Raw genomic sequence first — 16,798 nt, forward strand, 5'->3', positions numbered from 1 at the left:
TCATTCAGGCTGTGTCCTCTGAGTGACGTCAGGGGTGGAACTTGGTGATGTTTTGTTCTACTGAACGATGTAGTAGAATAAGGGTCAAAAAAAGTTAAAACTTAGATTCTTGTGAGTACAGGTCATCCATCTAATCTCCTACCTTTGCAGGTAAAAATTCTATTCCTTTTCTGAAATGTAAGAGTTTAATAAACTCTATGAATTGACACAGAGGCCACAATGATGGGCTCAAGCATACCAACAATTGCGGAGGGCACAGGACCTGGCAGTGTTTTGTTATCAGAGGGTTGCTGCTAGTCAGAACTGACTCGGTGACCCCTAACAACAACAACAACGATAACAAGATGGTGTTTAGTTTGCTCCTTTCTGATAGTTCAAAAATAAAATACAACAGTTTGAATATTTAACTATTTTATAAAAGCTAGATTAAAGATACTAGTAAGTTAGTGAGATATTTAAATATCCTAGGCACCCAGCTAATTATAATACTATATGTCTATCCCAAATTTACATACAAATGGAGTTGAAGCTTCCATCTACTCTAAAGTAACCCCATCTGTTCCCTGATCTGTGTATAGTTAGTTGTTCCTGTCAACCTGATGCTGTTTGAGTTCCCAAGAACTCATGTCTGCTGTTTGCTTTCAAAGGTTTGAATGTGTCTGTACTACTGCTGCAGTTGTGTCTTACTTACGAACTAATCCCTTTGTCTGTGCTCCAAGAGAGCGTGTGGTAGTGTCTAACTTCCGTAACTGAATAAAAAGCACAACAGTCCTGGGCCAGGCTTAGGAGATCCTGTCACTTAAAATCAGTGGAAGTAAGAGGCTTAGGGAAATAGTGAATTGTGGCATTACCAGATTACATTAGTGAGACATAGGTGTTTAGCTACTTTCGCATCCTTTGGATATCAACTTTTTAATTTGATGCTCACCCATATGACTTTCCTCCTTAGATCTTAAAGTCCCAGGCCCTTGCTCTTTGTTTTAGATACAGTTACTATGAAGGCAGAGTTCCTTCTATGACTGACTGTAGGGTCACCATGAGTCAGAATCGACTTGACGGCACACAACTGTTGTCAAGAAAATTCCATCTGCTTTTTTCCCATGTTCCAAATCTCTCGTAGTTATTTATTATAATTGTTGTAGTTACTTTTTTCAAAAAACATACCTTTATTATAAGATCATGTCAGAATTATGATCATCTACCTAATATTTTGTCATACATTTATTTTAGAAAAAATTTGTTGAGTTAAAAAATTTATAAACAATAAAGTTGACTTTTTTTGGTTTATAGTTCTGTCAATTTTGTGCTTTTGGTTTTTACCTTCATTTTGCAGTTTCATCTGTTTCAGATGGAACTGGATTTTATCTCAAATAACCTGAACATTTTAAACTAATTGTGATATACATAAACATAATCTTTCGTTTTTATAAATAAGTAGATCATGTGTTTTATTACTGAATGCAAAATGTACTCATTTAAAAGAATTAATAGATAAAAATTAGGATCTTTTGTCATTTTCACATTTGAAACAAAAGGAAATTTTACTGAAATGGAACTCAATTAGAGAATATACCGAAAAGGCGGGTTTCCTCTCCTCCAAGGCGGGGGGTGGGGGGGAAACAAATAAACAGGCAAGGTAATTGGAGTGTGGAGAAGATAAAATTCTATTCTGCAACAAGTAATTAATGACTTACCATGTTCAAAATAGGAGAAATTAGGTAGTGCAAATAGTTAAGTACTAAAGGTTGGCAGTTTGAACCCTTCTAGAGGCATCTTGGAACACAGGCCTGGTGATCTGCTTCCAAAAGGTCACAGCCTTGAAAACCCTATGGAGCAGTTCTACTCTGCATATATGGGGTCACCATGAGTTGAAATTGACTCAACAGCAGCTAACAACAACAGCACTTTCAAAATACCATGCTTGTTGAATGTGCATGGGAGATAATTCCTTATATTTGTTCAAAAGACCGCAGAGAAAATGAGGATGATTTCAAAATCCCCTTCAACAAAAATGATGTTTTATCAGTGCAGTAATGGCAGTTTATGCTCATCCCTTAATTAGGATATTCACACATCATCTGACATGTTCATAAATTTACCAATATCACCCATAGAGATTGTTTTCTAGATTTGTATTTCTAGAACCTAGAAGTACATTATTTCTTGCTGGTATTGCCTGCTGAACAAGTTTTTACACAATATTTGAGTTATGTTCTTCTTAATGAACTCATAATTGGGAGTCGTGCAAGAAAAAAATACTGAAATTATGGTTCTTTTAAAAATGACACAAAATAACTTGTGCTGTTAATTTAAGTCATTTTTGTCATTAAAACAACATTATAACATTGAGTAACGGTAAAAAAACAAATTTTCAAACGTGAAAGAAAAAATGTGAAACTTACATACCTTAGGTGTAAATGTTGTTATTATAGCTAAAAAATTAGATGATGGGAGATATTTCATTTGAAAGAAGTTGAGAAAATTGAGTGTATAGATGAAACCATCTAGATTTTTACTCACGAACAGTTTCTTGAACATTTGTATTCTGTGACAATTAATGAGCATTAGTCTTCTTTGCAAATGTTTAACTATAATTTTGTGTAGCATGAAAACCAAACCCCAACCGGTTGTTGTCAAGTTGATTCCGAGTCATAGCGACAAATGGAACTGCCCCATAGGGTTTCCAAGGAGGGGCTGGTAGATTTGAACTTCTAACTTTTTGGTTAGCAGCCGAGCTCTTAACCACTGCACCACCATAGATGGTTTGTGAGTGCTAGGTAAGTAGATCGTGGAGCCCTGGTGGAGCAATGGTTAAAGTGCCCTGCTGGTAACTGAAAAGGTCAGTGGTTTGAACCCACGCAGTGGCTCCACGGGAGAAAGATCTGGTGATCTGCTCCTGTAAAGGTTATAGGCTGGGAAGCTCTGTGGGGGTGGTTCTGCTCTGTCACATAGCTCTCTGTGAGCCAGCATGGACTCAGAGGCACCCAGTGCCAGCAACAGCAACGAGTGGGTCATAGCGCAGCAGGTCATGGTTCACGGAGAAGGAAAGACGAAGAGGTTAGCGTGCCCATCACATTAATGTTGAGGAGGGGTTAGAGAAGAAAGGTGTGCTAAAAGTCATCGAGGAAAGAAATGTGTCCTACATGGTGGCTAGGGATGAAGGACTATACCTCAGTAGAGTAGCACCCAACCATGACTTTAGTTCCATCCTGTTTATAAAATTCTCTGGCTATTTCTTTCATACATGTTGCTTAGAATCTTTACAGATGTTCTTCAGCTTAATATAAAAGTAGATGGACTGAACTTAACTCTCGTGACAATATGAACCCTAAAGTTTAGATTTTGGACAAACATTGTTATTATGCGTAATTATTTTTCTAGTTTTCTTTTGAGTAAGATATGGTAATTTGATATTTAGTTTACAGTGTCAACTTTTAATTTGATTCCACATTTTAAAAACAGCATTGACAATGTACCAGTTTTAATAACCTTTCATAGAACTTCCTAGAAAAGATATTTGTTTGTTGTATATTAATAAAATTAATTAACAGTAGCAATTATAGAATGTTACAGTAGAAGCAGATTATCTCTACTAAGGACAACTCCAAGCATTCGTCACTTCATCTTAATATTATCTTTTTTACTAAGTCAAGGCTCTGACTTTTATAAGCAAGTAATCTTTAAAGCACACTATATTTGCTAAAAGTACAAAAAGATTATAAAAATATGTTTTGAAGTCATTAGAAGGAAAGTGAGGACAATTGTATTTACTCTCACTTTCATGTTTAATCTCTTTAACTCCCATGTTAAATCTGTCAACTATTGAAACTAATAATAAATTATTGAACTCAAAATCATGCTTACCTAAAAAAATATTTTGTTTTGATATAAGTTACAATAATAAGTTGAGTGTACATTTACTCTTTTGTTTGATTTTAGACAACAGTACTTCAAATTAATTGATGAGTGTGTATCCCAGATTGTATTGCATAGAGATGGAATGGATCCAGACTTCACTTATCGAAAAAGACTAGATTTAGATTTAAGTCAATTTATAGGTGAGTATTTCTTTTTTTTTTTTATCACTTAAATGGAAATACCTTACTGTCTCTCATTTCATGAGTTAGCGGAGGGTACTGGTTCTCAAAGTGTGGCCTGTAGTTGCCTGAGTTCTTGAAACTATTTTTGGGGTCCTAAAAGTCAAAACTATTTTCATAAAAATACTAAGATATTGTTTGCATTTTTACTAAGATATTTGCATTTATCGTGCAAAACAATGGTGATGGATAAAACTTTGATGCCTCGTTATAAGTCAGGGAAATACCACCAAACTACTGTTAGTCTGTATTTTTCACTCTAGTAAAATAAAGCAACAACTAAAACTGACATTTTTGACAAAAATATTAAAAATATTGATTGCATTAAATTTCAACCTTTGAGTAAACATCTTTTTTAATATTCTGTGTGACATAATGGGGGATATACATAAAGCATTTGTGCTGCACAGCAAAATATGATGGAAAAATACTTGTGTAATTGAATTGTGAGCTGAAGTGACTGTATTTTTTTAAGGAATGCCATTTTTAGTTCGAAAGAAAAACTGTCATACAAGCTGTGGTTATTCAGATGAGTATTTTGCACATTTTTTTCTTAAAAATGAGAAAGTTTGTGGCCAATAATAAAATTTAAGCTTTCAAGTGAGAATTCAAAATTTGGAAAAATTCTTTCTGCTGCTGTCAGATTGATGAATTCTCAATACTAGTTTTTTTGATGAGATTAGTGGTGATACTAACTTACATAATTTTGATTCTTTTTTTTCTGGATGGGTTATTTTTGATACTGTGTAATGAAATATGTCAACGTTTAGATGGTCTTCATGACTCAGCAAGCCACGCTTTCAAGTTACCACTGTGTGATGATACAAATTCTGCATGGGTGAAAAATCCATTACAAGTACAAGATTGACCAATATTTTTAATAGAGTGCAACAAATTCATTGATGTGATATGTGATTCTACATTGTAACTAATCTTTAATAGGCTACACTTTGTCAAATTTTGGTGTAATATCAAAGAATATCTACAATGATCTGATAAGCTTGTTAAAATACACCTTCCTTTTGTAACAACATATCTGTTTGAGGTGGTTTCTTCATAATTATCTGAGTCCAGGAAGAAGAATGGATAGAACGAGTAACGAATAAGATAATATTAGTGATAGTGATAAAGAAAATGCTTGTCTTTTTCAACAGAAGAGACAACATTAGAAATCCTTGGGGAGGTGGGAGAACAGGAAAATTAAGAAAATCATGGTCTAATTATGCAATCAACTAAAATGTGGAATGATTTTTGAATAGTGTCAAAAAAGAAAATTCATTCCACCTGGACGTTAGAAATGTTTTCTAGAGTAAGCGAGGGGTTTTGACATTTAGCTGTTGAGAAGGAAATATGATCTTTGAACACAGATTGACTGTATAAGTGGAATGTATTTGCATAGTTAGAATAATTAATATTATTTATTGATTATAAATGTTTAGAATAAACTTATAAACAAGATACAGAAGACTTAATGAGGTAGGGAATGCCACTGTATTTACATGAATAGCTGAGAGAAGAGGAAAGGTTGGGCAGTGGGTGAGAAAGATGTGAAATAACTTTGAAATAACTGTGAAATAACACAGATAACTTTATGAATTAGAGTAGGTTATCAAGAGATACTGTCTAACAGAACAGGAATAAAGATTTACGTATTTATTTAGTGGTACTAAGCCAACCAATTTAAGAAGTAAAGTTATAATTAATTAAGATTAGATGGAGAATACCATTTTCATCTTTAATAGCAGGAAGTTATATATGATGTCTTAAGTTGATAATCAAGAAATAATGGTATGGCATTTTATTTAGAGATAAGCAGATAACGACCAGAATAATTTAATGCAGAAAGAGCTGTAAGAAGTTGCATTTAGGAAGTGGGACCGACATTTGGATGCAGTGATTTGGTTACTTTTCATTTTAAGCCCTTCTGTTTATATATATAGTCTGTGTGTGTGTCTGTACATATATATTCATTTATTGCTTTTATTTTAAAAAAAGAAAGAATAATACATCATGGGAAATCTTTCCATGTCAGTCCATATGTAGCACTTCTGCATAGAATCCTATGATGTGAATATACATCATAAGTTAATCAATCCTTTATTGATGGGCATTTAAATTATTTCATGTTTTTTGCTAACACAAACAATATTTTAATGTGTATTCTTGCCCAAAGGCAAAGTTCCAGAATTGCTGGTGAAAGAAAGTGCATATTTAAACATTTTAGTCCATATTGTCTAGTTTCTCATCAGCAAAGTTCCTTAATTTATACTTTCACTATTGTGTGGTAGAATCAGTTTCCCAGGCCATTTCATTATTTTCTGTTTATTACTATCGACTGTTTTCTGAGCTTGTGTTGGGTATCATTCCTGTTTCCTCCTTCAAAATATGTATGGATTGATGATAGAAAGAAATCTTTCAGGATTGTATGTTACAACTGATCTTCCTCCTTTTGTCTAATAGAAAGAAGTTAAAGATTATAACTGGGTTTGTCTTTTCCTTTAGTTTAGTGGCCTTGCTGTCATACTCAGAGAAACCTTTTCCATTCTAACAGTATAATAGTATTTTTCTTGATTTCATTACGTTGCTGACAGTATTTCCAATTCTTTTCTATGATTTTTTTTTTTTTTTTTTGGTAAACTTTTCAAATATAATGAATTTAGAAGTACTGCAGTTAAAAGTTGCCTGTCATTACAATTTTAGATGTTTGCATAGATCAAGCAAAACTAGAAGAATTTCAAGAGAAAGAATCAGAACTTCATAAGAAAGTAAGTAATTTCCTAAAGACTAACTTTGCAATATTATGTGGAGAACCACTGCAGACATCCTTCTGCCTCAGGGACTTTGCTTGTTGTTCCCTTTTTCTTCTTTGCCTCTTTCAGAGATTTGCATTGACCATTCACCATATTTAAAATTTCTAACTCTTTACTCCCAAACCTGACCCTCCCCATGCCTCTTTCCTGATTTCTTTTTCTTCCATTGTATTTTCTGACATGCTACATGTTTTATTATTTCTTCGTATTTGTCTTTTTGTTGTTGTTGTATATTGTTTATTTCTCTCTCTAGAGAAAACCTCCAGAGGGATTTTCGTTTGCTTTATTCACTACCCCTGCACCTAGAACAATTCCTGGCCAGTGTAAGAAATAAAAAATAAATGCATTTTTTGAAAGAGTGTATAGAATCACAATTTTAAGACTGGAGTAATTCTCAAGAAGTCATATAGTTTAATCCCTTAAGATTGAAATTATGGCTAAGGGGTTTTATCCTTTTACCTCTTGCTTAAAAAAAAAAAAAAAAAAAAAAAATTTTTACCATTTACTTATTAGACTGTTTCTCTGTCTTTTTTGTTGGGTTATTCCCATTTCAATCCTCATCTTAATTTAAATTCTTAAGGCTGCATTTCTCATATCGGAGGAATGAAAATAAGTATTATTGCTACTACCACAATGAACAGTTGCAAAATGAACGTTTACTATGCATTAGGTACCATGCCAGGAACCCTGGTGGTGCAATGGTTAAGCTCGAGGCTGCTAACCAAAAGGTTGACCTTTGCAACCTACCCAGCAGCTCTGTGGGAGAAAGACCTGGTAGTCTGCTCCTATAAAGATTAAACAGCCCAGAAAACCCTATGGGACGGTTCTACTGTGTCACATGGAGTTGTAATGAGTCAAAAATTGACTCCATGGCACAGAGCAAGCACAGGCACCATGCAAAGGAGTCTGCGTGTTTGATGTAGTGGGTCCAAAACTTATTTTGAGAGAATTGCACACTTCAATGATGTTTTAAGATGAAGCATAATTGTAAATTGTAGGTATCCTTAACTCTCATCTTGTTCAGTCATACTGATCCTACAGAGCTCATATTAGATATCCGTGGGCAAGCTTTCCCTGGCTGTCCAAGACCAGATGAGGAGCCTTCCTACATGCTTACACAGCACATAAGGGATTTTCTATCATAGAAATTATCAAGCTGTAATATAATAATATCACAGTGTGACATCACATACCTTTATAATATTCACCTGCTGCTTGATGTATCAGATCCCAAATATATCTTTACACTTACGGATGAGGAATTGGGACACAGAGTGGTTAAGTAACTTACTCAGGGTCCTACACCAGCTGCAAACACAAAAGTGCTCTTAGAGTACTTGGTTGTTATGAGTAACTTATGAAAAACACTGTAAATGTCCTGTCCTAAGAAGTCCTAAGGTTTTGAGTTAACCAAACGTTTATTGAAAGGGTATTATATCCCAGGCCCTTGGCTGGATGCTGGGGTTATAGCAAGGAGTATGATACTATCATTACTCTGAAGTGACTTAGTTTAGCGGGGGTACAAATTAATGGATCATTTCGAATAAGTATCATACAGAGAGTATTGCAGTTGATTGATATACATGGTATTTAGGTTGTAAGGGGGTTTGACAGAGGGGCCCTTCACCCAGCCATCTTTGTATTCCAAGCTCAGTAAGAGTATTCAAGTTTCACTGGAAAGTAGTAGCAAACTCTTAAGTACTTAATTTGATACATCACAGATAGTGTAAATTTGTTCTCGTTATCATTTGTAGGTGTTAAATATGATCACTTTCTCAAAACATACTTTTAAAATTTTAAGCTTTAGATGTAAGTGGAAGAAAGACCTTGTTCAAGGTTAATTGTCTCCTTTTAGTCAGAAATTATATGTCTTAGGTATATTCAGAAAATATTGTTTGCTCCATAAAAGATTTCTATTGCTGTACCATTTTGAGTACATCAGCAAATACTTCTTTCTGATGGCTTTATAAGGACACATGTAAATACTTTGCTTTAGGCAGGAAGCTATCAACAGTTGCTAGACACATTCTTTATTTTGGTGCATAAATTTGAAAAATGAAGACCAGAAATGTCAGAAAGTACATAGAGAATATTGAATTATCAACCTTCTTGTACAAAGGCACTAATACATTTACCCTAGGGGATGAAATTAAGCAGAGTCTCAACCTTAACTGTATTTCTTGACATTTTTGTGTGTAATTTTGTAAGTGTAATTTTTTTAGTAGCTCTTTTTGGAGAAGAAAGCTATCACATCAGTTTTTATAACGTACAACTTTAATGGAGATTCATTTTATCCCCAAGGCTACAGTGATTTGACTATAGATATTATGAAAATGCTAAAGCAAAGTTTATATTTCGTCAGGTCCTTTTGTAGGGGAGGATGTTGAAATTTATCTCTTTGGTAAGTAATATATGCTTTCAGTATGGCTAAGTTAATGTAATAAATTTTCTCAGAGTGTACTAATTATGACTCTGATTGTTTTGATAGCTTTATATTTGTTTTTCTGAATGATCCTTTTTCCTTCTGATTCTTAGTCTAAGGCTTATGAGATAGTGTGGTGTACACATCAACATTGTGGAAAAAGACTTCTTCATTCTTACTCTCCTAAGAAGAATTCAGTTTTTTATTTCTTGCCATACAACTGTAAAACTTGAGCAGTTGTATAAAGACAAATAGAGACAATGACCTCTCAGGTTTTTGGTGCTGGGAGAATGAGTGCTTTAATATGTGATATTGACATAGCCCTTCAACAAATCTTCCTTTGAAGATTTGACAGGAGGTAGCTCATTCATGTCACTCAACAAATATTTATTGACTTTAATTATAAATGCAAGTCACTGAAACAGTCATGAATAAAATAGAAAAGATTATCACCTTCAATAAACTTCCAGGTTGGTGAGTGTTACTGAGGTATATGATATCACATTATGGTATTTTTATATTACAGTGCAATAATTTTTATGATAGAAAACCCCTTATGTGCTGTGGAAAATGTGGGAAGCGTGTACAGGAAAGCTTGCCCAAGGAAGTGATATCTGCTATGTAGGATTATTATAAGTTAATAAGGTGAGAAATTTAAGTAGGAGGAATATATAAATTTGTGTCTATTCTAAATTCCCTAAAGGTGTCTCAAACTTTAATATATTTAAAACCAAATTCATTTTTCTTCTTTCTAAAAGTGTTCCCTTCCGTGTATTCCAAATCCTAATTTTTTAAAAATCACAACACTTTATTTCCAACTTGCAGAGTCACAAAACACTAGTTATCATAGATAACTTGTTCATTCCCTTCAATCAGACACAACTCTTTTGTTTCTATAATCTTCATTTTCTCTCCGTTACTCTGTCCTCTATTTTGATTCAGGTAGGCTCTCAGTTCTTACTTGGATAACTGCAATAGTTTCCAAACTAATTTCCTTGCTTCTGATATTTCTCTTTCAGGCCATCTTCCACAGTGTTGATGGTTGGATTTCCCAAAGTGCAAATTTGATCATGTTATTTACTTATTATAAAATACTCTAACAGCTCCCTGTGGTTTTCAGGAAAGAAAAATAACTCTGGCTAATTGCAGAATTCTTTTCAGCAATCTCATTCCTGTGTATGTTTCTAACTTCATTCCTTGCAGTTTGTTCTCATACTCGTTTTGTGCCCCTTACAAGGACTTACTGGCCATTCATCTACTTATTGTGCTATTGCCTCCACGTGTAATGCTAGCTACGCTTCTCAGCTAGCTCCTGAAGTTCTTCAAACCTGAAGGCACGCATCATATCTCCAGGAATCATTTACGTGCCACTGGAGACTCTCTCTATTTAGCTTGCTGGTAGTTCTTATGGATTTTGGATTAATTTGCTTTTGCTTTACCACCAGATACTACGAAAACAATGGCCATGTTCTGTTTAACTCTGTATCTCCAGTACTTACTACTATAAGAGACACATCATAGGCATACTATTAGATATTTAGTGTATAATAGGAAATATGTTCAGGGAGGTAGGTTTGGGCCAGATCCCAGAGAGGGTTCATAGATATTAGTTTAATGGTTGTGGCCTTCATAATGAAGCCATTGAAGGTTTAAGAGGCTGTACTTTAGAAAGAAGAGAGATATTTAAAAAAAAAAAAGTTTTAAGAGACAGAGATAAGCAGAGTTTTGAAAATATCATTTTTTTGTGTCTTGAAAAAATGTCAAGTAAGCAGTTAAAAATACCTTTATGGACTAATCCATCGCCTGGAAATTTGATGAGAAATTAAGCTGGTGATAGAAATTTGGAAGCCATCAGTGTATCAGCGGTGGTTGATGCATATGGGTGTGGAAGATACCCTCTTACAAGAAATATGGAATGAGACTAGCAGAGAGGAGTGAGAAAAGAATCTGTGGAATGCCAACATTAAAGGGCTGTGCTGAGGAATAACCAAAAACCCCATTGCCATCGAGTCAATTCCAACTACTAGTGACCCTATAGGACAGAGTAGAACTGCCCCATTGGGTTTCCAAGGCTGTAAATCCTTATGAGAGCCGAGGGCCACATCCATCTCCCATGGAGCAGCTGGAGGAATAGGAACCCATAAAGAAAATTGGAAGGAGCAGTGAAGGAAGTGGCAAGAGAAACAGAGAAATGCATTGTAATGGAACATAACAAGAAAAGAGAGCTTGAATATGGAGGTGTATAGTGCAGGACTGCCCAATATGAGATGCTGGACGTGTTTTATAATCTATGTGCTTCAACATGGCAGCCATTAGCCATGTATGCCTAGTGTACATATGTAAAATGGCTAGTGTGACAGAGTAACTGAATATTTAACTTATAAAAATCTTTTAAATAAATATTTAAATAGCCATATGTGGCTAGTGGTGATCCTATTGAATAGCATGACTATAGAAAATAAACTTATAGATAAGTGAGATGAAGTGGGAAGTCTGGGAGATTTGTAATTTGGAAAGGCACAGTTTTGAAAGTGAAAGAATGATAGCTAAGTTGTAGTGGATAATGAAGTGAGGGTCAACAGGGCAGAAAATAAGTACAGACTAAGCACTCTTTGAAGAAGTTGACTTTGAAGAAAAATAATGTTTCAGCTTTAGGGGTGATACGGGGTAAGATGAAGGGCAGTAGAGCAGAGAAGTTAATGGTGCAACAGATGACATCCATGGGAAAGTGGGAAGGAATTTTCTCCAGAGGACAGATAGGGAGATTTGCACTGGGTAACAGGTGGAATTGAGTGGGCTGTCCCTTGAGACCTAAGCAAGGTTGGGGTGGTACATCAGTTATTTTGTTAGGCTGAGGATTTGTACCTTTTATTAAAAAAAAAAAAAATTTTGGGGGGGGGGCTTTGGAGTTGTAGGAATAGTGGGAGTGGTAATGTTGGTATGATTTGGGAAAAGTGAAGGACATTTGGGCAGTGATTATCAGTTTCTATTCACTTTGGGAAGAAACACAGGATAATCTGGTGAAAGTATGAGGCTCAGGGACTTGAGATTTGCTTTCCTCCCTGTAAAATAAGAATTATTATAATATTTCTTATTTTACAGGGTTTTTTATCATATGCAAAAATACCTATTTTTGTGCTTTAAAAACTGTGAAGCATTATGTAAACATTAATTGCAAGAGGGTGATGTAGTTTCATGTGAATAACTTAGGCTTTGAGGACAAAATCTGGCTTTTTTAATCTTACATCTTTCACTTACTAGCTGTAGGATGAGGGACTAAGAGCTACCTCTTTGTGTTCCTAAGGACGACTTAAGACACACATACGAAGCCCTTTGTAAACTGTTGAGTTCTGTATTGTTATTTTCCTAATTGAGGTTTGACTGTATTTAAAATCTGTTTGTGAAGTTGTATGTGTGTGTATGTTTTAATGATCGATCTTTTACTCTATTTTTTTTAACAGAGTCAAATACTTGTTCTTGATTATGAAACAATACCTTATTTAAATTCCCCTCTATTAGGAGAGATTTTCAGTCATGATGATGGCAGAGTGAAGCTTTTTGAATCTTAAGATGGTAACTAGAGATTTTGATAAATGGCTATATAAATTAGAAAACTCAATTAATTCACCAAATTTTATGGTTTTCTTTTTTCCCCACCTTATATTGCGCTAGGAATTTTGAAAGATTAATTTATCTTTGGAAGATCAGTGATAAATATGACAGATTTTATTCTCTTAAGTGGTTGAATGTTAGGGCCTATGTGTGAGTCCTTATATCTCATAATATTATTATAAGGAAGAAGTAAGTAATGGATGCATTTATAGAATGAAATTGTTTATTCACTAAAAAATGAAAATGGAACTCTTTTAAATAATGAAGATAAACTTCAGATAAGTTTCAAGCATCAGTATTTTGCAGGTGGGGGGAAGGGATTTCAGCACAATGCTTTGCTGTCTATTATTTTGCACAAAGTCACAATGATATTTAGGGACTTTTAAATAAAATGCCAAGGTTGTAGATAACTATGGGCCAGTTTGCTCTGCTCAGAGAAGGTCACAGACTCCATCTCTGGCTTTGTCTGCTCCCTTGCAAATGAATGATTTTGGTGGGACCTGGAGGGACCCAGAGGAAGGTTGTGGGTGACTTAGCAAAAATGTACCTTTTGCTTTCATAAAACCAATTCAGAAGTTTATATTCTACTGACAGATCATTACAACATATTTCTATATAAAGTATAGTGTTTGTCAAATTCCCATCTTTCTCTCTCTTTTTTTTTTCTTTTCAGTTTGAAAAAGAGTTTACTGACCATCAAGATACTCAGGCTCAATTGCAGAAAAAAGAGGAAAAGATTAATGAGCTTGAAGCAGAATTACAAGCGTTTAAATCTCAGGTAAAATACTGTCCTGAGTGAATTTGGATATTGAAACCTTACCAGGGGATCAAAGGTCATGTAATATCTTCATTACATGTAAACTGTATGAACTTTCATTGCACATGTCTGTTTTCCTAGTTTTGTTCATATGTATTTTTGTTCTTCTATGTTTATTTTAAAACAATTCACGTTGCCACTTTCTTTCTATTTGCATTTTTAGGAATATCCCAGCCTTTACTAATTAATTCTGCTACCTATGTTTTATTTGAGCATTGTTCCTAATATCACTTATTTCCTAAGTAATTAAGCATAAAGGGTAAGAAAGCCTTTTCCTCTTAGATTTGTCATTGATCATGGATTTTTATCTCACGATAAGAAATTATTGCTCAAGCTATTTATTTTTCAAAACATTCAGCCTATGGGTACCTTGCAGTAAAAGATAACCTCTAGCTGAAATGGGAACATTTTCTGATAATTTTTCAATTTCCGGAAGTAAACAGATTAAAAACATGACAAAAAAGAGAGCAAATCTAGATTACGAAGCAGATAGCTCCCATACACCCTCTATACATAAAACATTTAGATAGCAAGGAATATATCATCTGCATGTTTTTTTTTTTATGTTTTAAATGGATGAAAAGGGGGTAAAATATTCATAGCTAGATTTCTGGATGTAGATTTACATACAGGATGATGAGCAGTAAGTATCGTTTTGCTATTTTCTTTTCATCCTAATTTACGATTATGGTGGAATAGTCTCAGGTATACTATTTGCTCTGTTATTGGCAATTTTGTTTTCTTTTAAGTACTTAGTAGATAGGTTTGTTATAGGGGCTGTGTGAAGACAACTTAAGAGATAGCTATCTGTTAGTGTTCAGTTTTAGAAAAAATTTAAATCTCCCATCTATGAGAAGATTATTCTCACTGATCTTCCTTTAGTGCCTCAAGGAAGAAGTACTACATTTTGTCAATTTTTTTTCATCTTTTCCACGTGGCTTCTCGTGTTTCATATTGAAAGAAACATTTACTTGTGTTACATGCTTCAGATTGAGTTATAGACAATGACTGATGTATTTATGACAAGTTTTTCCTGGTCAGGGCTAATATAAATTTAAGAACTTTCTTTTCTTTTTAATTTTTCCTAGCTGAAGGAATACTTGTAGATCTACTCTAGAAAAATCTGTTGATAAGAAATATGTCCACCATCTTTGGATAAGTTATTGTTGAATGGTGCTTTTTTGTAAAGTGGGAATAAATTCATGTTTTGAAACTGAAATTAAATCAAAGTGACTCTTAGGTTGTTTTAAATTGTTCAAAATGGACTGTATACAATGATGGCTATCAGAAAAAAGCCTGATATTAAGGACTTAATAATGGCTACCATATTCATTTTTGAAGAATGGTTGGATAAATTCTTTATTTGGCTATTAGTTTGTATTTCTCATGAAATCTGTGTATTTGTCTTAAGAAACCTTGCTTTGATCAACAGTATGGTGACTACGAAGACTATCAAGAAAGTAAATATCTTCTGTAATCTGTGATTACATTTCTTTATTAATTTAGTTACTTGACAACCAGGCACTTTGTTAGATGCTGGGGATATAATGGCTTCGTGACGGATATATTCAAGCTAATCATGCTTACTGTTTCAGCTAGGACTATTCTTGATCGGAAATGTAGCCATATTTTGTTTTAAGAAATGAATCCAAAAACCCGTTGCCATCAAGTCGATTCTGACTCATAGCGATCCTATAGGAAAGAGTAGAACCGCCCCGTAGGGTTTCCAAGAAGCACCTGGTGGATCGAAATGCTGATCTTTGTGTTAGCAGCCGTAGCTCTTTGATTTGTGGTGTCAGCTTCTTTCATAACACTGTTTTTCTTTGTGAAGATCTGACGGATCATAAAGATCTTAGATTTTAGACAACATCCTAGGCAGAGGGAACAACATGTACAAAGGCCCTGAAATGGGTATGGTGTTGGCACATCCATGGAATTAAGAGAAAGTCACTTGAAAGACTACTTGGCAGGGGCCAGGTGATGCCATGCTTTTGTAGCCCTACTAAGAATTTTAGATTGCTTCTCAAGTGCAGTGGGACACCATTGAGAAGGCTTAAGCAAAGCATGATGTGGCAATACCATTTTTTTTTTTTGATCTTATTTTTTACTTATCATTTAAATGTTAGTGTACCATAGAATTGTGTACATAGGCCTTTTCTTATGCTGCGTGCTCTCTCTGGATGAACTGTATCTACTCCCATGGCTTCAACTGTCACCTAGAGACTGCTAATTTTTAAATCTTCTAAATCCATATATCCATTTAACTCTGGGACATCACCACGCAGATGACCATAATGACTTCAAACTGAGGAATAATATTCTGGCAATTACACTTTTATGAAAACAAAAGCTATAATTATATTCTTAAATTGAGAAACAAATATTGGAATTTTGTTACTAGGTTTGAACCATATAAAGCTATGGATACTCACTAATTTTTTTTTAAAATGAATACCTTATTATTTTTGAGAAAAGTATACTTTTATGTGTCATGCAGAGTTTTCTTAGTTGTATTTCTTATTATTTTTTCCTCTAGTTTGGTGCCTTGCCAGCTGATATAAGCACCTCTTTGATCCCATCAAAAGAAGATGGGACCGGCCACCCAGGACTCCCTCCTCCTCCCCCACTTTCCTCTTGTGGAGGGTTGCCACCTCCACCACCACCTCCCCCACCCCCTCCACTTCCAGGAATGCCGATGCCGTTTGGTGGCCCCGTGCCTCCGCCACCTCCCCTTGGATTTCTGGGTGGACAACATTGTCTTCCTCCACCAATACTGCCATTTGGGTTGAAACCGAAGAAGGAATTTAAACCAGAAACCAGCATGAGAAGATTGAATTGGTTAAAGGTAAAACAAATAAATGGGGGAAAACGTTTATTTAGATTAAACCATAATCAAAGTGACGTCACATAAAATAGCATTTTTAAAATAAACGTGCTAAGACAAAGCTCTTTGCTATTGATGAAGGCTTTCTGATTTATAAATGTGATGGGAGTCAATGTTGTTACAATGAGATTTAACCTGCAATTAATTGCCTTGATA

At 34.6% G+C, this 16,798-nt stretch overlaps 1 protein-coding gene across 2 annotated transcripts in view; it reads left to right on the forward strand.

The window, feature by feature from the left end:
- The window catches only part of DIAPH3 (diaphanous related formin 3), a 588,341-nt gene that overhangs the window by 227,315 nt on the left and 344,228 nt on the right, over positions 1–16,798 (forward strand). For both annotated transcript variants that reach the window (XM_003412593.4, XM_064270057.1), the window contains 4 exons: positions 3,940–4,058; positions 6,798–6,862; positions 13,615–13,719; positions 16,295–16,603. In XM_003412593.4, the coding sequence (XP_003412641.1) occupies positions 3,940–4,058; positions 6,798–6,862; positions 13,615–13,719; positions 16,295–16,603 (598 nt within the window). The remainder of the gene's footprint in view (positions 1–3,939; positions 4,059–6,797; positions 6,863–13,614; positions 13,720–16,294; positions 16,604–16,798) is intronic.

The sequence above is a fragment of the Loxodonta africana genome, chromosome 17 (genome assembly GCF_030014295.1).
Source record: "Loxodonta africana isolate mLoxAfr1 chromosome 17, mLoxAfr1.hap2, whole genome shotgun sequence".
Lineage (NCBI taxonomy): Eukaryota > Metazoa > Chordata > Mammalia > Proboscidea > Elephantidae > Loxodonta > Loxodonta africana.